Here is a 19,781-nt window from a genome sequence, read left to right as displayed (position 1 = left end):
CCAACTTTCCTAACAGATCCTGATTGATTCTGCAAGCGGCCCTGGCTCCACGCTCGCTGCGCAGAGCCTCCAGCCTGCACGTCCTGCACAGCGCAGTGCACACAGCTCACGCACCAGGCGTTGCGTTGTGCATCCCTTGCCGCCCTGCCAGTGTTCTTCCCTTGCTTGTCTGCATTGGGTGGCACGTGGATCACCCCCAGGGACTACGAGATGACAAAGCCGTGCCCAGACTGCCTCCAGGGCAACCCTAAAGGGCTTTGCTTAAAGGCATAGCACCAGGCATAGCCACCCAGGGGCTTCACTAAGGCTGTCTGACAAAAATCCCAGCAACAGCCACCCATTTCCTGCACAATCACCAGCCGGGTCCCCAGCACGGCCTGAACAGCTGGACAGGCTGGGGTCTCCTGTCCTACCTGCCAAGTGCTCCTGGGGCAGGAACAGGTCCCAGAAAGCAGCAGCGGGCTCCAGCTCTGCACTGCTCGGGAAGGAACAGGCCAGCTGCCTGCTCTTCCCCCACAGACCTGCCTGGGCCATGGTGGTCCCTCCTCATCCTGCAACTGGAGCACAGGGCAGAGTGCAGAAAGGTGCGGGCAGTCAGGCACTGCAGGGCGCTGGCGCTTGGGCAGTAAGCAAGCCGCAGGGCTGAGTCTCCTGAAAAACAATGTGTCAGGATTTGCACTTACGTTTGCTATACATCTGAAAAGCCCACTGCCTGGCTCCCCTTGGCTCCAGTGAGCCTCCGACAGTGCAGCACCTGAAAAGAAGTGGCCGCTGGGGCAGCTGCTGGTGCAGGCTGCGGAGCAGCTGTGTCTGAGCAGGACACACGCGGAGCTTCCCAAGCACAGCCATTTCTCTTCCCTACCCTTTATCAGTGGTTTGCGCTGTCTGTTGCTTTGTTTGGTTGTTTTCTTTTAATGAGTAACTTTGAACCCCCTCATGGCCACGTGTGCCCCACAGGCCCCAGCATTCGGGATCAGCGGTGTCACACGGGAGCAGTGCTGCTATTGCCGAGAGGGGGAGGTAGCAGGCAGACACTCCCCACCCCGAAGGCAGCAGCAGGGCACGGTGAGCAGAGGAGGGCTTCCTCAAGGGCAAGCAGCCCCTGCTCAGCCTCCAGAAGGGGCCTTTCTGGGGGATCTTCTCACAGCAGCCGAACGCCTGGTGCCGTGAGGGCTGGGCCGGTTCCAGTGGGATTGTGCAAATGCAAATCCGGTGTTCCTCCATGAGCCCAACCTGTCCAAACCCCATGGTGCACTTTGCACTGTGATTGCCGTGACCTCATCCCGGTCCCTCAGCAGTGTTTAAAGTCCGGGGCAGTGGGGTGCTCACCTCCTCCCACGCACGCAGCTCGCTCCCGCTGCTCCCTGCCCACGGGCACAGGGCCTGCGTCCGGGCTGCAGGATGCGGCTGCTCCTGGAGGCAGCGGTTCTGTGCCTGACCCTGCGCCTGGGGCACGGCACTGAGGAGACCACGCAGGAGAACACCGCCCAAACCTCCTCCACAGAGTCCTTCTTTCCAGAGTGGGGCATCGGGGCCATCCGGGATAGCTTCGAGACTGTTAACAGCTACTTCGACTCCTTCTTGGAACTGCTCGGGGGGAAAAATGGCGTTTGCCAGTACAGGTGTCGATACGGTAAGTGAGGGGCGTCCCACACTGGGGCCATGGGGCAGAGCGCTGTGCCAGGGGCTGGGGAAGGCTTCAATTGCTGTGATAGGTGCCATCTGTTCTGCACAGGAGCCCTCGGAGAGGGCAGGAGGGCCATCAGTGTAGTCGGCCTGGCCACACATTGTGCACATTGCTCTATGCCAGTGACAAATACGCTCTACTACCTTCCTAACCTGATGTTGATGGAGCCCTCAGCCACGCTGCTGCCCCACATCCCCACCCAGCCCTTCTCTCCCTGCTCCTTCTTTCCCCTCTTTACCCGACACTCAGCTCTCCTTCCCCGAGACCACAGCCTCTTGCACCCATAACCAAACTCCTGCCCTGCTTGGCACAGATGGGTCATGGCTGGTCTGCTGGTGCCAGCACATGGAACCCTCACCCCGTCATCCCTCTAACCGAGAGCAGCCTGCTCTGTGCCAGGCACAATGGAACAAGAGGAGGGGATGCAGATGATACAGGAAGGGCATGCAGGCAGCCAGGCTGCCAGCTACCAGGCCTGCTGGGGAGGATGAGCAGCCTTGAGGCAGGAGGGGTTGGTGGTGGCACTGGTAGCCATAATCTCAGCAACCTTCGGAGTGGGTTATTCAGCAGCTGCAGGTTAGCTAATAGCAAGGGTTGGAGGAGGGGTGATAATAGGAAAGTAAACGGAACCCATGTCACCATGGAGGAACCTTTAGAACTCAAGGCGGAATGAGGCAGCGCTGCTTGCCTTGGACTTTGAAAGATTTACCAAAAAGGAAGAATTTGGTTTGTTGTGGGGGCAGACAAAGGTTGTGGCAGACAAGGGACAGCAGGCAAAGGCAGCCTGGAGGTCTGCAGGTGACAGGGCCATGGGGCTGTGCCACACCCCCTTGGGGTGGATGCAGGGCATTGGGTGGGCCTGGGCAGCAGTAGCCAGCAGCAGGTTACCAAGCTGCTTCACAGAATCATGGAGTCATTCAGGTTGGAAAAGCTCTCTCAGCTCACCCAGCCCAACCCCAGCCCACCGCCCACGTCCCTCAGTGCCACATCTCCACAGCTCTGCAACACCTCCAGGGACAGTGACCCCACCACCTCTCTGAGCAGCCTGTTCTAATACACTACCACTCTTTCAGAGAAGTTTTTCTTAACATTTAACCTGTTGTTTGGGAACAGCAGGAACCACATCCTGCTGCCAGCCTCCTGTGACCGTCCTCGCAGCAAGAGCCCAGCCCTCTGTCACCTGCCCATCCAGCCCCTTTCCTCCCAGTTTCATCCCACGTTCCTAGTGACTGCCTGAGCAAGGTGCCTGTGAGCACTGAGATGTTTCCAACCCTTCTTGCCCAAGCATTCCTGTTTACAGACATGGAATCCATGCTTTGAAGAGATCCTCCCAGCTCAGTTACTGTCGGCACACATCCCACTTCTCCTAGGAAGTGGGCCGCACACTGTGTCTCCCTGGACTGTGTGGGGCCATCTGCAATGTTCCCCAGCCCAATGGAAGCATCTCCTGAGCCCACAGTGGGGAGGACACTGGGAGAAATACAGATGCTATCATGTGCAGAGGCCAAGGAAGGGAAGATAGGTAATAGAGTTCGTTTTAGGGAGGCTCAGGACTCTCCGCTGTCAAATTCCAGAGGAGTCATTGCTCTCAGGCCATGGCTTTCCCTGTCCTGGCCCCACTGCCCTGGTCCTGTGCAAAGGCCTGCCCATTCCTCTGGAACATCGTGCTTCATATCAGAGAAGTGCTTTACCTCGAAAGGAAAACAACAAGCACTTCTTTAGCACTGTTTTTGTCCCCTACTGAAGAGCTCATTAATCACTGGCTGAAGGAGCATCTCTCAAACACTGCCCACATGCCTCTGTGGGTCCTTCTGGGCCCTCCCAGGACCAATTTGTCCATGCTGGTCTCTAGCTCAGACGAGGCAAACTGCAGTCAGAGGGGATGCGGTGAGGATCCCAAACCAGCAAGACTAAATGCCTGTGCCCTGAAGAACGAATGCCAACCATCTGTATTGCCTTGCTGCTGAATCAGGGCCTGATTGCTCTTTCTCCAGCCAAGGAATAAAATTGGTGCTTTCCACTCTTTCATTTCAGACAAGGGATACTGATAATTGCTTATTCTGCCACGATAAAGGTCAAGACTCACCTGTAATTGACACATCCATCTTCAGCCGAGCACAAAGCACTGGCTGTTCTGGCTGCTAGATTGGATTTATCAGCACCTGGTGAGGTCAGAAAACAAACAACATGACGGATTACTCCCTTAAATCAGGAAATTTTGGTTATACAAGTATTACTGGAAAACATCTTCCCCTCCCTATGAAACCTCTCTGGGCGTCTTAGAGGGAACGGTATCCAGAACAGGGAGTAAATCCCTGGATATCTTCTTCCAGCTGCCTGGGCAGGCAGGACTTGGAGGATGGCAGTGAGGGACCCCAAGATTATCTGTTCACCCAGAAACGTATTCCCTTTCCATGCCCCATTGTAGCAGCACTGCAGTGCTTAAGACCTGCTTGGGCCAGAGGTCTCCTCTAGCCAGCTGGCTGTTCTCCAGTCCCTTGGTACAGCTACAGCAGCGTGGAGATATTAAAATGCATCAGCGAAACTCACTTCCCATTAGCAGCTCAACCTCAGTTCTCTATGATGCCAACGAGGCCGTGCCCTGAAATATATCCTCTACAGAAGAGGCTTTCTCTGCAGGGCTGTGTAGCAAGTGATGAAACGCAGACTGCAGGACCCACCGCATCCCCTCCCCATTACAGGTGTGCCTATAGGAGAGGCAAGCACTAACTGATACCAAGCACGGAGTGGCAGCGTGTAGAATGAACTTATAACTGGTGCCTTGCTTTTGTTTTTGTTTTCCTGAGCTGCAAAACAAGATGCGGGAGAGAGGTTAACCGTGGTGTCTCAGACTTTATCTAGCTGAGAAGGGGTTCAGAAGGGTGCACTTGACAAATGATTAAGCTCAGTTTGTCAGTGAGGAGGAGGTGGCTTTCCAACACAGGCTCATCTGAGCATTCTTGTTGATTCCACAGTACTCACCAGAGATTTTTTCTCCCCAGCCACCTCTGTAAGACACTGCGATAGATGTAGCTTAAGCTTATTGAAGATTTTCTCTGGAAACAGTTATCTCCGTATCCCAAAATAGCCCCGCTCCTGCTCTGCCTTCTTACCCCATCACTGACAACGCACTGCAGGACCATAACTTACCACCAATATTACAAGCAAGTCATTAAAATTTGATCTCCTGCAAAATCCACCTTGAATTGTGAACTTGCTTCCGCTTCCTTCCTCAGCTCAGGTTGAACTCTGAGTCCCAACTCTTGGCCCCTTCCAAGACTGCAGCCAGGGAGCAGTCCTCCTCTCGTTGTTATTGCTTTGGGTTATCAGATTCAGCCCATCTATAGACACAATCCCTCCTCTCTATGGCATAACCACCAAAATAGTGTAACGCACAATGTATCTATCTCGAACTCAGAAATTACCTTCCTAGCATACCTCAATGGACTTACGTTATTTGTTGGTGCAAAGGCAATCCCATAAGAGCAGCATGCTGTAGCCAATTGGTTGGTGTTCTTTCACAACTGTGAACTCAATTCTACCTGCTCAGAATAACAATGCTTCCTGCATTAGAAAACTATCTGGAGCAGTATCCAGATCTGATCTATTTGAAGGGGACAAAAAGGTAAAACACAACGGCACTGAGAAATACCTCCCCACGTAAATGCCACTGCCTGCTGGGAATGTCAGTGGGAGAGCTTTAACTCGGCCTGCAGGCAGCTAAATCCCTGAAGCAACTGCATTTGTGTAGGGCTGGGGAAAGCTGCTTATTGACATCCCACAGCCAGACAGTGTTTTGGTTTGCTATCTGTCGCAAGCTTGTTGTTTAAACAAGAAACTTGCTCTGGCAGTTTTTAATTTAGAAGGTGCTGGAACACTCCTGCACGTAACCTTCTGAGGCATTCTGCTGTGAGGCCTTCCCAAGAATGTAACAGATTTATGGCTGTATTAACTGCAGGTAATTCAGGTACCGTGGCAGAAAAAAGGGGAAAAGCATCTGGAATGGTTATCAGTGCTGACAAGAAGAAAACAGAGGAAATGGAGCTTAAAAGAACAGTGCATCACCAAATGCTGGGACCAAGATCAGCCAGGAATGGCTCTGCAGAGATCCATAGCTCCCTGACACCAAGCAGACTGGGGATGGAGAGGAGTTTCCTGGAGGAATTAAGAACACAGCAGGATAGCCCCAGCTCCTCAGCTGCAAAACCCCATGCTGTGAGGAGGGACTTGCCCATGTCTAAGAGCTGGGGAGAGCCCCAGAGCTCTTTGGTACAGCTCTTGGGAAGATCAGCTTTCTTCATGTTTATCCTTTCTTCCTCAGGGAAGGCTCCGATGCCACGGCCTCACTACAAGCCCCAAGAACCAAATGGCTGCAGCTCCTATTTCCTGGGGCTCAAGGTACCCCAAAGTGTATGTACTGTTCCTAACTAATGCAATTCTCTAATCATAACTAACCATCTCTAAGCAGCTAATGACGTGGGGGGGGGGACAATGCTTAGCTGTGCTGCATGCTGCCCGTGCGATGCTTATCTTCCCAGCTCTGGAGGGAGGGAGTACCACTGGGCTGTGTTGGGGATGAGCTGTCTGCCGGAACTGCCAGGAAACATGGTTGGGTGCCATCAGCTGGGGAGACGAAGGCCTCCATCCAAGCACAGCTCCATTTACTGTCTGTCAGGGAAGCACAAAACCTCAACTGCTAATGGAAGTGAAGCAGGAATCATGTAGGCAGGAGTTAGGCTTATGAAGGCCTGACCTGTTGCTCTGTAGATACTGAAAGATTCCTGAGCAGATTAGTGCTAGAAGAAGAAAAGGGCTGGCCAAGCAGAGCATCAGTGCGGAAAAACGTGATATTATCGATTCTCTGCCCTTGGGACAGGAAACACCCAACAGCAGGCAGCTCAGTGCCTATGCTAACTGTGCATTAACATAATGCACAAACAGCAATGGCTGAATGTATTATCTTCGCCAGGCCCTTCGTCCCTCCCATGCTTTTTGCCTCTCTTGAGCACTGAAATAAACTTGAGGGCTTTAATACTGCAACCTCTCACTATTTTAAAGGCAATTAATGAAATAATATTGGAATCACCAGGAAGAGCTCTCCCAGGAGGCTCTTAGAACAGGAATTACTATTCAGCCAGTGCATTACTGCTGCCCATGAAGCCTGCAGCAATTAGGCCGATTCCTGCTCTGAAAAACCCTCCCTTTAAAGCCCATTTTTCATGTTAGATTAGTTCCTTAAACCACGTTTCATTGCAAACCTTGTGGGCACTTCTGCGGTACCACCTCCTTATGCAGGCAATCATGAGCACTGAACGCAACGAAGAAAAAACACATCTTCTAAATAAATATTGCATGAAGAATGCCGAAAAATAGGAAGAATTTCTAACCAGCTAATGAGTCCTGTCCCTCTAGGAGACAGACCTGCTCCACCACCCCACAGTTATTAGCTAAGCTGCAGCTTACCTCCAAGTGAGCTGTATTTGTAATTGGTCTCATAAGCACATCTGTAAGAAACAAGGCATTGATAACTCTTATAGCTGATTTACCAGGCCAAGAAGCAGGCTGTGGGAAATGGAGGAAAGAGAAATGGAGGCTTTGCCATACCTCTGGTTTGGGCACAGAGCCAGCTGGACACTGTAAAATCTTTGCCAGTCGTGGCTATGCAAATCTGAGGCCAGGATGCAGCCAAGGGATGCTCCTTTTCTTCCTTTTCTCAGCTAGATTTGGGCATCCCTGCCATGACCAAGTGCTGCAACCAGCTGGACATCTGCTATGACACCTGCGGGGCCAACAAATACCGCTGCGACGCCAAGTTTCGCTGGTGCCTCCATTCCATCTGCTCTGACCTCAAGCGCAGCCTCGGCTTTGTCTCCAAGGTGGAAGGTAGGTTCCCCAGCTCACATCCCCCAAGCAGGGAACAAGTGGTAGCAGGGAATGGAGGGTGTGCACAGGGAGAGGCTTCTTTGCCAAAGGAAGGAGAAAGCTGCAGGAGGGAGCAGTGTGTCTGTCCGGTAGTGTCAAAGATGTGTCAGAGCTGAGGGAGAACACATGGTCCTGAGATCTGTCCACACACGCTCCCACCCCAGGGCTGGACATCTAAAGTTATTTACACAGGGACATGTTAGGAAGGATGTGTGGAAAGTAGAAAAACGAAACCAAAAACCCCTAGAAGCAATTCTTTCAACCCTTGGATGCCCTCCCTGAGAGTTCAGAAGCCTTCATGGAAGACCAAAAAGTCTTCCAGAGCCTGCGAGCCACATGCTCAAACCTGCACATGGCCAAGGGCCAGCGAGTGGCAGTACCAAGGACAGGGCTCTGGTTCACAGGGGAGAGATGACAATGGCACCACGGATGACACCACTGAGCCACAACCTTAAAAGCCCTTATATTAACCTGTTGATCTGACAAGCAGTTTCAGGGCTGTTTTAGGGGAAGGAAAGGGGCTTGCAGTCAGACACACTGTTGCAGGCACAGCGTGGTGGCACCGTAATTTCCAAACACCTGCAAAGATTGGTTCGTAGGGGCTATAAGCAGCTGTGAGGAGAGGGAGCCAGGAGAAACTGCACTGCAGAGCTCTAGTGGGAAACCTGCTTGGTACGCAGTGCTAGTTGCGGTGCCCCCAAGGGATCCACCACGCAGAAAAGCCTGAGAGAGATGCCTGCAGGGAGGGAAGCTTGCGCCACCTCAGGAAGAGTCCCCACTTTCACTGACGGTAACTTCTGCATTTGTACAAATGCAATAGCCAGAGAGAAACAGTCCATCCAACTGCAGTAGCACAGGACTCAGCGCAGGGCTCAGCCTGCAGACACGCTGGGGAGCCTGCTCCTGATGAGCCTCATCTCTTCCTTCCCCGCAGCCTGCGAGTCCGTCGCAGACACTGTGTTCAATGCTGTCTGGACCCTGGGCTGCCGGCCCTTCATGAACAGCCAGCGGAGCGCCTGCATTTGCAGTGAGGAAGAGCGAGATGAGCTATGAAGCAGAGCAGATCCCCCCGGCCTCCGTGAGCCACTGCCAGCGTTCCCTCTCACACATGGCACTTCATCACAGTGACTTCCAGCAGCCCTCTGGCCGAGCACGGGATGGGGGTACCTGGGCCAAGCAATACGCACCGGCTGCAGCTCTGGGGCAGAAGGCTGCAAAAGGGGAGGCAGCCTGGGCAAGTAGGGCAGAGATGCCTGCTGTCCTCCGCAGCTGCAGTTACACCGCCCTATCCCTTTCCAGCTCTATCAGAATGACCTGATGCCAATTTTCTCTGCAGACTGATCTGGAAAGGCAAGCAGGATATAGTGCTGGTTATAAACAAGGGGCTTTATTTGTTTGTTTGCCTTCTACACCACTCTACTAGCTTCTCCTGCCCCTTAACTTTCTAATTTGCAGTGCAAAGCATTAGGCTTCTGCAGCCTCTGACAAGCTCAGCCTGTGGCTGCACTACTTACATTTTTCCATCTCTGGAGACTGAAGGAGAGGGGTTATTTGCTCTCAGTGCGATGCTCACAAACACCTCTGACATTTTCTATTCTATCATTACACTCTCTGACTACCCTGCTTATTTAATACTCGGTGGATCCTGAAATGATGTAAAACACCCAGGAGTTTGGTAACATGAGAAGGACTCGGCGTGTTTGTGACACTGGCGTGTTTCATACCTGGGCAGAAGAGGACCAAAGCCCATCACATCTCAGATGTGCAGTGCACTAATCCACAGCCTCTCTTACACACCTACAGCACTCTCCCACGTTCTCAGGAGAGGAAGCCACTTTTCTTTTTCAGTGACATCCAGACTGTATCTGTTTAATTATTTTCCTCCTGTATCTTCTAGCAGGCCTTCCCTTCTGGATCCCTGTTAACACTAAATGGCCGGGTACCCACCTCCATCTTTTGCACAAAGCTCACTGTTGCCGTGGATGAGATTTTCCAAACCCTGGAGACTTATCTGTCAGATGGCAGGGCTTACTTGCTACCTTGGTGGGGCAGAGACACTGCCAGCTGAGAGCGATCAGTCATCTCAGAAGCCACTCTTTAAAATGTGGTTAATACTTCTACCTGCTACTGGGAGCTTTTATGGCATGTAAAATTAGAATTTAAAGCGGTATGCAGAATTTCATTGACATATAACATTTGCAGACAGCTTTCATCTGTGTTTTTTGTTGAAAGGAAGTTGCTGTTGGGTGTGCGTGCCATGGCACAAAAGTTCTTCAGTTTTCTGCAAACATATTTATGGCTATGTTCTTCTAGCTGTCACAGGAAAGTTAAGGCTACAGAAGGTAATATAACAAGAATGGAAAGAGTCTGTTTTCATTATCTTTCTTCTAGTTTGTGTTTAAATGGATGTGTGGAGCTATAAATTATTTAAGCCCTGTCTTCCTATTCTTGCTAGTCATCTTTGCTTTATAGTGAACAGCGATGAGATTGGTCTGGCCCCAAATAGCCTGCAAGAACAAGAGTCCAATGGTATGAAAACAGGGAATTGGAAGTGATGGTACGAGGTGCACTGGGATGCCTTCCGTAGAGGAGGACCTTCATTTACAGTGATCAGTTGCAATGACATCCTTTCCTGGCTGTGCTAATGCCTCTGGAGAGTGAATACTGCACTGCCAAACTTCATTGCAGCGTGCGTCTATCAGAGCATGAGGCTGGACACATTAATTTGCCATCTAAGAAACACATTCGTTTGGCTAGGGATGGGAAGGAAACATTTCTCATTCCAAACACTTCCCAAATGTTCCATTTCATTGGTGAAATCGTGCCTGTTGCCAGTTCTAAATGTTAGCACACTCTCATGATTAAATGACACTATTTAAATAATATATCTTGTCTAAGCTCAGTGGCTTGATACCAGATTAAAGCCAGGGCAAGCAACTGATGACAGATAATGACATACACTGGAAGATTCCACGGGTTCTGAACAAAATCTCTGTCCACACACTGACATTTTGGAGACAGTGCTAACATAAATAATTCTTCCGTGCTTTCAAACTGCCATTCATACCAAAACAATACAGACTGCTGCTGGTGGGGCAGCTACTGAAGAAGCACATTTTCCACTAATGGTAAACTGTGGAAATATGAAAAAAGCCATGAGCAGCTCGACAAGGAAACTCAAAACTTCAAGCTCGGGTCATCTTTGTTTCCACTGTGCTCTGAACAGGACAAAGATACCGTGCTTACCTGGAGGCTTCCTGTTGGCTTTGTGCTTTGGCAGGATTACTTCAGCTCTTGCTGATGTTCAAGCTGTTTGGTCAGCGTGCCCTCTTCCAGCAACCTCTATGTCTCCACAGAGGACACAAACACAGGGACTGGAATGGCAGGTACTGGGTGGCTCCTCCAGGACCTCTACCATTCTGATTTTCATTTTACATCCTACAAGAGAATGAGGCGACACCAGCCAGAACACCAGCCCTACGTGTCAGGCAGCACCAACACTGCTTGGACTTGGAACCATGCTCGGCAGTGCTCAGGGGCTGTCAGGAGCACTGCCACACACGTTCAGTGCCTGCTTCTGCAGTGCAGTTTGTTTCTGCTCCATGGCATGGGTGATTAAATTAAACAGAAAAACAAATCCCTTGGCTCCCACACAAGTTTGGCCTTTGATTTCATGTCCAGGATGTAAAGCTGACAAAGAAGACAGATGGAAGCAGAAGGTAAAGTGGGGAGAGATAAGACTTGGAGAAATGGTTTAGTTCTTCGCCTAGAAGCCATTCCCCTCTCTGCTGGAGGAGAGACAGCTCAGGGCAGTGGCAGACAGCAGAGCCGCTATCCTGCTTGCAGGACAAACCAAGCACCTTCCCAGAGTGCTCCGCTCACGTGGCCATGCAGAGCAGTGTTTCCTCCTTACGGCTCCTGCAAACGATTTAACAAAAAGCTGTGGAGCAGAAAGGCTGCTTTGTATGAATTTGTCAGGAAGGACCAAACAACGTGCACAGAAACTAGAGCAAGCAGAGAATCTCCCCTTCCACCACTCCCCACATCCCTCTCACACTAACAAAAACATCCTTTGCTTCTCCAGAATGCACCAGCTAATTAATTTCATTTCCCAGCTCTTGTTTTATCAAAATAAGTACATGTAGCAGGGGCTGCCTGAGCAAAGAAGTGGCAGCAGGAAATTGCCAGCGTGGTCTTAATGCAGAAGTGAATCAGCAGAACCAAGAGAGCATCGCAGTGCAAGTAGGGGGCTTTTTCATTTCTTTTTCATTCGCATACGGTTAGATAACACGAAAAATGTCTTTCCACTTATACTTATTTCCCCAGGAAAATTTTCATTTATTCTGCCTAGCATGGATGCACACAAACATATATTCCCAAAGCAGAAAAGCAGCCACGAAGCCATTTAGAAAAATCACTAAACTCCCAGCCCATCAAACACCCATTCATCACTGAAACGTCAGTCACCAGAAGAAATAAATCTGAGGAATGGAATATTGCTGGGGTGATTTGTGACTCCCTTCCAAATGGCCCCCTCACACAGACTCACCCTCCATTTCAGAGCAGCAACAAATCTCGGCCTTGGCAGCAATTTGGCTGCTTCCAACTGAAGCAGAAAATCAGTAATGCAGACTGGGGGGAACCTCCAGCACACCTCTGAACCTGCACATGGTGAGACTTCTGGCAGAGAACCACATGAGCACACCGCTGTGCCATAGCCACCAGTGGGAACAGCTCCTTCTTCACCCCCTGGTCCCAACTCTTTCTTCGTCCTTCACTGCTCACCTCCTTCCATCCACACTTGTAATCCTTCACGGCCCTGAGCTATCACCCTTTTTGTCCTCTTTGGAAGGACTTTGGTGGCTCAGAGGGATTCCTGACAAGCGTCGTGTTTCCACCGTCACCTGTAATTGCATCTCCAGCCACTTCTCACCCACCACAAACAACATCACAATGTCTCCTGTCACCAGGCTCACTGGGGACACCCCTGTCCCAGCAACCATCCACAAAAAGTATTCACAGTAATCATTTGTAATATGCATTGCTCAAATCCCTTTGGCAGAGGCACAGCCCCTCCTGTGCAGGGTAATGCATCACCACAACCTCCAAACACAGACTTGGTAGCAGCACACTTGGGGTGGGCATGTATAGACTTTTAATGATCTTTTTCTTCAAACCACAGTGCCATAGCACTTACAATAGGCATCACGTTGTTGGAGGGGATGGAGAGAGAAGAGAAAGAAAGAACAGTGATATGCTAAATACAAGGAACACTGTTAAACCGCATGCAATTATCAAAAGACAATTAAAAAATGTTATTAAATACCTATGACTATTTTAAAATAACCTTCAAATGTGCCTGTGATAGACCTAGTTTCAGCTGCCTGTAACGACAACTGTTCAGTAGTGCCAAGGAAGTTGCACATTTTGGGATATATATTTTTATACGTGTTTTTATTAAAGGTCATCTAAAATCGCAGGACACCCGAAAGCTTCAGCATCATTCACAGAACTGCATAGCAACATGTTCAGCTACAATACCGTTTTTATTGTCTGATGAAAGAAGGGCTTGAATAGTATGTTGAGCTCAAGACGAACAGTCCTGTGGAGCCTGTGGGTGGGCATAGGGAAAGGCAAAGGCAAAGTTGGGTAACGGTTCAAGCCTGCAAAGCAGCAGGGTCCTTTAACCCAACAGAACGGAGCTAAAACCAAACCACTCTGCTGTCTGGCTTGCACTCAGCTTGCTGCTTCAAGTGCCAAGCGTACTTCACAACCAGCCATCACATGGCTAGGGAACAAGGCCTGAGGCTCAGGAGGGACTTTGCCAAACACCTCTCATTTCTCAAACAACCAGGAAAGAAGGCACCGCTAAGAATGGTCACAGGCAGAGATGCTGTTCCAGGGGTTGGGTGTCAGTCATCGAAGTCAATTCTGATGGGGCCGCCTGTCAGGAGGTGGTTTGCCAAGCTCCCAGACTTGTCCTGCTCCTCCGTCCCAGCTGACCTGCGCACCCTTCGCCGGCAGCCCTGGGCGCAGCGGGAGCTCTCATCCAGCGCCCCGCACACAAGGATGCGGCAGTGCAAGAACACTTCCTGGAGAGAAAGCAGGCATGGAAGTTACGCCATGCAGCTATTTCTGGTCTCACAGCAAAAAGGTCCTTAGCCACCACGGCCATCCACGGTGAGCTGGATGCCCCATCAGTTTCCCCTGTGCCTTGGAGAGGGCTGAGATCCCCTCAGAGCACAGTGCCTGCTCTCAGCGAGGGGTGAGCTGGGGAATAGGAAGGCGTGAAATGAAGAGATGAAAATACCAGGCATTAGCTTGGAAGAGCTTGCACAATCTAGTAGCAGCTGCGTGGTAGGAATCAGGCCAAGAACACATGAAGCTTCACAAGGAGATGGACTGATAGAAACATGCAAGAGAATTTGACAAAAGCTGGGAAAACATAAAGGTCGGTGCCTGAGAGGCAAAGGGGAACGCAAGGTGATGAGGGGCTCGGGCTGGTAGCTGAGGGAAGAAGGAGAGCACAAAGAGCAGGGAGACAGCTGCCCCTTCTTTCTGCACACGTGAGGCAGACAGCGACAGGATTGCTGCTCCTTGCCCTACAAATGACAAGGGCTGCTTACATCCCTGCAAATTGCGACTGGGGAAGCAAACATTTGTGAATGTTTGGTCAATGGTGAGGTTTAAAGCAAAATCCATTGCACAGGAGGATGCACACGGAGACAGAAATGTCAAACAGATGGCCAAGCAAAATCTGTGAATTTTGGACAATCTCATTCTTTCTAACCATACTGAGGTTCTGCAGGGGCTGGAGAAGCAACCTCATGCCTTTAGGAGCAAGCAGCATTGGCCGAGCATAACAGTGATTGAAAGACCTGGTTTCTTCCAGCACAGAAAAGGAAAGCTATTTGCATTAGGAAGATGTCATTATCCCTTCTGCTGTCCTGCTACTAGAGAGCTTCTGCCCCAAACTGCCACCAGCCTGGGCAGCCTGGTTTCACACTGAGTTCGATGGTATCTGGAAACCTCCATATCTAGAAAACTGAAGGGCATCTGTTCAAACACATGTTAGAAAAAGCTGATGAGATTGAAAACTATAAATCATTCTGTTTTAAAGACAGGACACTACGCAAGACGGCTAACTTCCCAGATTTCTGCTTGGTGACTGGAAACACAAACGCTTTTCTCTTCCAGCATATGAGGGACCCCAAAGACTGCACTGGAAAAAAAACTATTTTAGCCAGCTATGCCACTGCTGCTCCATGACTGTCCTTTGTATTTAGTTTAATTTCACTTGTTTTTGTTACTCTCTTTTAAAGAACCCGTTCCAGGCTCCTGAAAGAAGCAGCAGCTAGAACAGGTACAGTGCAATCTGCCTTGGGCCTGCCGTTCCTCCTCCTAGTGCTCTAACACAGCCGATTCTGTGCTGAGACTCCTCAGTCAGATCAGGGATGATGCAGTGTCTGAGAGATGAGTTTTGAGCTTACCTTGTTGTCTTTGCCCACAAACTTGAACACAGGAACCTGGAAATGCTTGGTAAGATGGTCTTTTGATGTGTACTGTTTCACCGAATCATCAGAAACACAGCTGAAGAAAACAGAGGGATTGGCTTTAATGGTTTTTCCAGGAACGGAAAAAGAGAGACAAAAAAACTCAACCCGGTCTATTTAACCAAAGAAAGTAAAGGAGAGCCTGGCTCTGTCAAGCTAAGCTGCCATTCCTGTTACTTCCTTTTTGGCCACAGGAGAAAATTTGGGAATGACGGGGAAAAACAACAGCGATGATAATAGCATCTGCAGACAAAGCAGCTCAGCAGCAGAGAGCTGGTAGGATGTGGTCCAGCCCCTTCAGCAGAGGGACTGCCAGAGAGCTGCAGTCAAGTTTGTCCTCATTTCATCTTCCAGCACAACATTCTGAATTTCTGAAGAGGTGTCCCTGTCTACAAGTCAGCTTGTCTGGGAGGCAAACATCAAGTTATCCATGGGGAACTAATAAATTAACAGTGCGCATCCAGGAAAACGGCACAGGTTCTTCCACCTCGAGGCCAAAGGCTAGCTGTTACTACATTGCACAGGATAAAGCTGCTTGTAAAAGCAGCATTCCTAAAGGCGCTCGCTTGTGAAGAATGACAAAGTCAACTCAGAAGCATGTCCTCATTTATGAGCACATAAATTGTGATAATTGTTGAACACTGTCTCAAACCAACTCCTAAATCCCAGTTTCTCTGCAGGTTCTCCATTCTGGTTGCAAGAAACCAGTTTGGGGAAGGGAGGGGAAAATGGAGGAACAAGGAAGAAGCAGGGATAGATGCACAGAAACCTTACTGCTCCCCTAAGTCTGTCTTATAGCAGGTTGCCACAAAAGCATTGCAGCACCACAGAAGAGTTCAGAAAGCCCCCAGGTCACAGGGTCAACTCCCCTGGTTAGGGAAAATAACCCTTTTCTGTGCATAATGTGCTTGTGTTAAGGGAGCAAAGAGAGGCTGTGCCATGGAAGCTGTGCTCTGACCCTCTTATTGGGAGCAGGGGGAGCGTGCAGGATAGGGAGGAGTGCCTGGGGAGCACAGTTACCTCCTCAGCCTGCAAACACAGGGCAGCCCCAGGTACAATGGGACAAGCAGCGCAGCACAACTACCTTAACCACATAATGCTCGGATCAATTGCAGCCTCTGAGCACACCAGATCACACAGGACTACCCTCAGTGCCCTGACCTGGTTCTGGATGCCCCAGAGAACTGTGGTGTTAATCACCCATGCAGCTGGTCAATGCCTTTCAATTATTTTGTTTTTGAGAAATAGGAAAGGCAAGAGCAGAAGCAGAAGAGCTGTTCTGGGGCTGGCTGGGCTAGCAGTAGTACAGTATATTACAGAGCCCATGAGGAGAGATCTGGGAAAATCTTGATTTCCAGTGTGGTCACTGCAGCGCAGGGAGAGGAGCTGAGGAGTCCGACCTCCGGCCAGCTGGAGATGGGGGGGGCAAATAGCAGGGAAGAAAGCAGGAGAGGGAGTTTTCCCACTTCTCAGTCTAAGGCATACCCTCTCACATGTAAACAGCATTTCCCTCTGGAAGTCTCAGCTGCAGTTAACTCCTGCAGATCTGATCCTAGACAATCAAACCAACTTAAAAACCTCGTCTTTATTGCTTTGGGCCTTTGGGGCTGGGTTGATGGAAAGAAACAAGGTTATTGCAGAACTGTTTGGAGCACAGACAAATCAGCAGTGTATTCAGCTAATTTTACTTTTTAATTGCTGTGAGCACAGTGAGAGACAGAGAGCTTCAGTTAGTTCAACAGCACACCATTAGCCTTTGGTCTAAGTGAGCGGTACCACTTAAATAGAGCCCAGCGTGGGGGGCTGGCTGGGGGCACCAGTGCCTGCAGTGACAGCCCGAGAGCTGAGAAGGCTGGATGAACTCCAGTCAGCCTGCTTCAGCCCATTTTTCCCTTTGGTGAAGTTTTGATGCCCTCTGCAGGATAGCAGTACCAAAGGGGCTGCTGGCGCCTTCCCCAGCAGCAGGCAAAGGCCCTTACCAGAAACACTCTGGCTTCTTACCGGGTAAACCCTCAGGCCAGTGCTGTGATAAATTCAAGAGATAACATTTTCTCCCTTCTCTATTCAGCTCAGGCTTTGGCCACTATTTTAAATACTGATCATCTGCACTCATGGTGGGAAATGAAGGACTGTTTGGAGCCTTGAGTCTGCGAGAGTCCACAGGGATGGTTAGGGAGATGATAAATCAATCCTCCCATTACAAATCTGCTCATAAATGTCATGAGCTGAAGGACTGTAGCCTCAGCTAGAGAGAGAGAAAATAATGCTGAAACCTTTGTGAAAGAGAAATGGAAACAGAATCTTTGTGTGCTGTACTCTGCAGGACCCTTTTGCTACAAGGCAATTGTACAGGACTTGTCATCAACTGTGACAGCGGACAATTCAGCCTGGCAGCCAAGGAAATAATTGCTGTCCTCATTAAACAGTTTGGCAGACAGAACCCAGGACTTACATAAGCCCAATTCCTTAAGTGATGGGCTATGACACTTGAGTCCTTATCTGGCTGTACATTCCTGCCCAGGGTAGAGCAGACTTGCTCCCAACTGTGATCTCTCCCGTGTTGTCTGGTTAGGCTGTCAGATGCTGGATGCAAACATTCCCTGAACAGCACCATGGCACTGTCATGTTAGCCTCTGAACAGGGGTCACCTTAGAAGCCATAGTAGATCCCAGCTTCTGACATATAAGCCATCCCTAGGAGACCAGCAAATCCAGAGAATCACCCTGAGGTTTTTTTTTCCAGCACATCCTGGAATGATCACTATCCCTAAACACTCTAGAAAATGACAGCCAAACAGAGAGACCCTATATCCACTGCAGTGATTGATAGGTATCAGAGAAAGAGCAAAGCAAAAGGAGCTTGTGGAGCTCCAGCCAGAATGAGCCAGGGAGTCTTCTGGCACATGCTATAGGAAGGCGAGTATGGGAAAATAATTAAGAAACTTCCTCCAGCGCTGAAGCAGCTGCATGGCAGTGACACAGCCAGAGGGGTTCTGCCAAACAGGCAGCCGCTTTGCAGGCTGGCAGAGAGAGGATGTCAGCAAGAATCTCATTTATAGGAGCCAATTCAATTATCCACAAGCTAATTACAAAAAAAGATGCCCTGTAAAGGCTTAGAGAAACTTATTTCACTACCTCCCAATTGCTGCGATAATACGGGTGGTTTCAGCTTGACAGCCAGGCTGCTGGTGACTGCTAAGAACATGGTAGATAACCTGTTGTGGAGAAGTGACAGCACTTCCTTTGTCACACAGGCGATGCAACTCAGTCCCACTGCCACCTTACATCTAATAGCCAGCAAGCAAAGGAACAGTGAACTCACCCATCTTGAATCAGGTAGTACTTTAGGATCTCATCGATTTTGGAGGTGGGAGTGGCAAAGCAGCTCTCAACTAGTGTCTCCAGTCCACTGACATGGACCAAGGGCTCAATCCCGAAGTACAGAGAGTCCCGAAGCTTGAGGGTGGGAGGAGCACCCCTGTAGGGTTCATCAAAGTCTTTATCTTTGAAGATCTCAAGGGTGAAGGGGAAGATGCCCCGGTTGCGACTCATTATTTCCAAGGGTGAGTTCTTGAGATTGGGCACATAACCTTCAGAGATTGTGTACCGGCGTGGGAACTCACAGGTCACTGGGATCAGCAGCTTGCTGGTGCGGACGATGATGTCCCCATTGCTGCCTGGAGTCTGTTTTGGCAAGCCAGTTACCAGATTGGTGGCAATGATTTTGTCATTTATGACCTGCAGGAAAGAAAAGGGTTTAAAGGAAAAGGAAGATCACCGAGAAGGGCTTCCCTGAGTTCAGATCAGCAGGAGAATTTGCCTTGTGCAGGAAACTTAGACAGAAGTTCTCTGCAACCACAGCAACGTTCATCTTCCTGAACAGCTGCCAGTGCAACCTTCAAAATATGATCTAGGACCAGAGGGTGCCTCAACAGGAGGCTGAAGAATGACACTACTGGCCTTTCCACGCCAGGATGATGGTGAAGGCACCTCTGTGAAGTGCTGGGTGAGCTCGTACACCTGCTGACAGACACACACCACTGGAGAGGAGAAGGAACAAGCTCTCCCTGCTTTGGGATGCCATCCCACATCTAGTCTGAGGCCAGCTGCATGGTAGCACCAGAATTGGCCCCAGTCAGCTAAATCAACCTTATTTCCCAAATAGGCTATCAACCAAGTCCTCAATTCTGAGTGATCCCAAGGGGCAGGAAAGCAATGGGTATACGTACGTCTACAACAGTGCCACAGGACTTCAAGGAGAAATGGATGTTGACGTGAGTGCCATTGGATACTCCTTTGCAGGAAGTGTTGATGAGGGAAAGGTCCAAGCCTCCAACCAGATCCTTTGGGATGCTCACCTCAATAGAGCTGGACTTGCAGAGCACTGGAACTACAAGAAAAATTGTCAGAGGAAGTCTGGGGTACAAATCAAGCAGGGAGCTGGGTAAGGGCTATACCAATTATTACTGACAGATAAAAAATGGGGGAACACATGTGGCATTTATGATTATCATCTTACTGTAGTAATCTATTTATCTCAAACTCTCATCTGTGCAATACTGACGTACCACTGCCCCAAGTTCTTCTAATGCAATGATGCCACAGAAGACAACAACAGCA

At 49.9% G+C, this 19,781-nt stretch overlaps 2 protein-coding genes across 7 annotated transcripts in view; one reads left to right on the top strand and one right to left on the bottom strand.

Moving 5' to 3' along the window:
• PLA2G12B (phospholipase A2 group XIIB) lies at positions 562 to 10,048 on the top strand. 4 transcript variants are annotated; one of them, XM_021399980.1, is made up of 4 exons: positions 562 to 1,633; positions 6,009 to 6,097; positions 7,405 to 7,570; positions 8,544 to 10,048. In XM_021399980.1, exons 1-4 carry the CDS (start codon positions 1,402 to 1,404, stop codon positions 8,660 to 8,662), a joined length of 606 nt encoding a protein of 201 aa, XP_021255655.1. In that variant the 5' UTR covers positions 562 to 1,401; the 3' UTR covers positions 8,663 to 10,048. The 4 variants fall into 4 exon arrangements, with proteins under 4 accessions (XP_021255655.1, XP_021255656.1, XP_021255654.1 ...); XM_021399981.1 differs by having other exon boundaries at positions 650 to 1,633; positions 6,009 to 6,085; XM_021399979.1 differs by lacking the exon at positions 562 to 1,633 and having other exon boundaries at positions 3,834 to 6,085.
• Positions 10,198 to 19,781, bottom strand: part of OIT3 (oncoprotein induced transcript 3) — a 30,066-nt gene continuing 20,482 nt past the window's right edge. For 2 of the 3 annotated variants that reach the window (XM_021399959.1, XM_021399957.1), the window contains exons 6-9: positions 19,391 to 19,551; positions 18,484 to 18,899; positions 15,100 to 15,199; positions 12,742 to 13,701 (exon numbers count right to left, since the gene is read on the bottom strand). In XM_021399959.1, coding sequence (XP_021255634.1) covers positions 13,522 to 13,701; positions 15,100 to 15,199; positions 18,484 to 18,899; positions 19,391 to 19,551 — 857 coding nt within the window. In that variant the 3' untranslated portion in view covers positions 12,742 to 13,521. Of the gene's footprint in view, positions 11,048 to 12,741; positions 13,702 to 15,099; positions 15,200 to 18,483; positions 18,900 to 19,390; positions 19,552 to 19,781 lie in introns of those variants that run through there. The other variant, XM_021399958.1, reaches the window with a different exon arrangement.

The sequence above is a fragment of the Numida meleagris genome, chromosome 5, assembly GCF_002078875.1.
Source record: "Numida meleagris isolate 19003 breed g44 Domestic line chromosome 5, NumMel1.0, whole genome shotgun sequence".
Taxonomy (NCBI): Eukaryota; Metazoa; Chordata; class Aves; order Galliformes; family Numididae; genus Numida; species Numida meleagris.
Note: the sequence above shows the minus strand (reverse complement) of the source record. Positions and strands in the feature narration are given on the sequence as shown.

What these genes read in the sequence shown, in the direction of transcription:
- PLA2G12B (XM_021399978.1), top strand. Translation starts at nt 5,627, where the DNA reads ATGGCTGTATTAACTGCAGGTAATTCAGGTACCGTGGCAGAAAAAAGG. An exon ending in GGCTCAAGGTACCCCAAAGT is followed by an intron (nt 6,098 to 7,404) that starts GTATGTACTGTT and finishes TCCTTTTCTCAG; the next exon opens with CTAGATTTGGGCATCCCTGC. An exon ending in CTTTGTCTCCAAGGTGGAAG is followed by an intron (nt 7,571 to 8,543) that starts GTAGGTTCCCCA and finishes CCTTCCCCGCAG; the next exon opens with CCTGCGAGTCCGTCGCAGAC.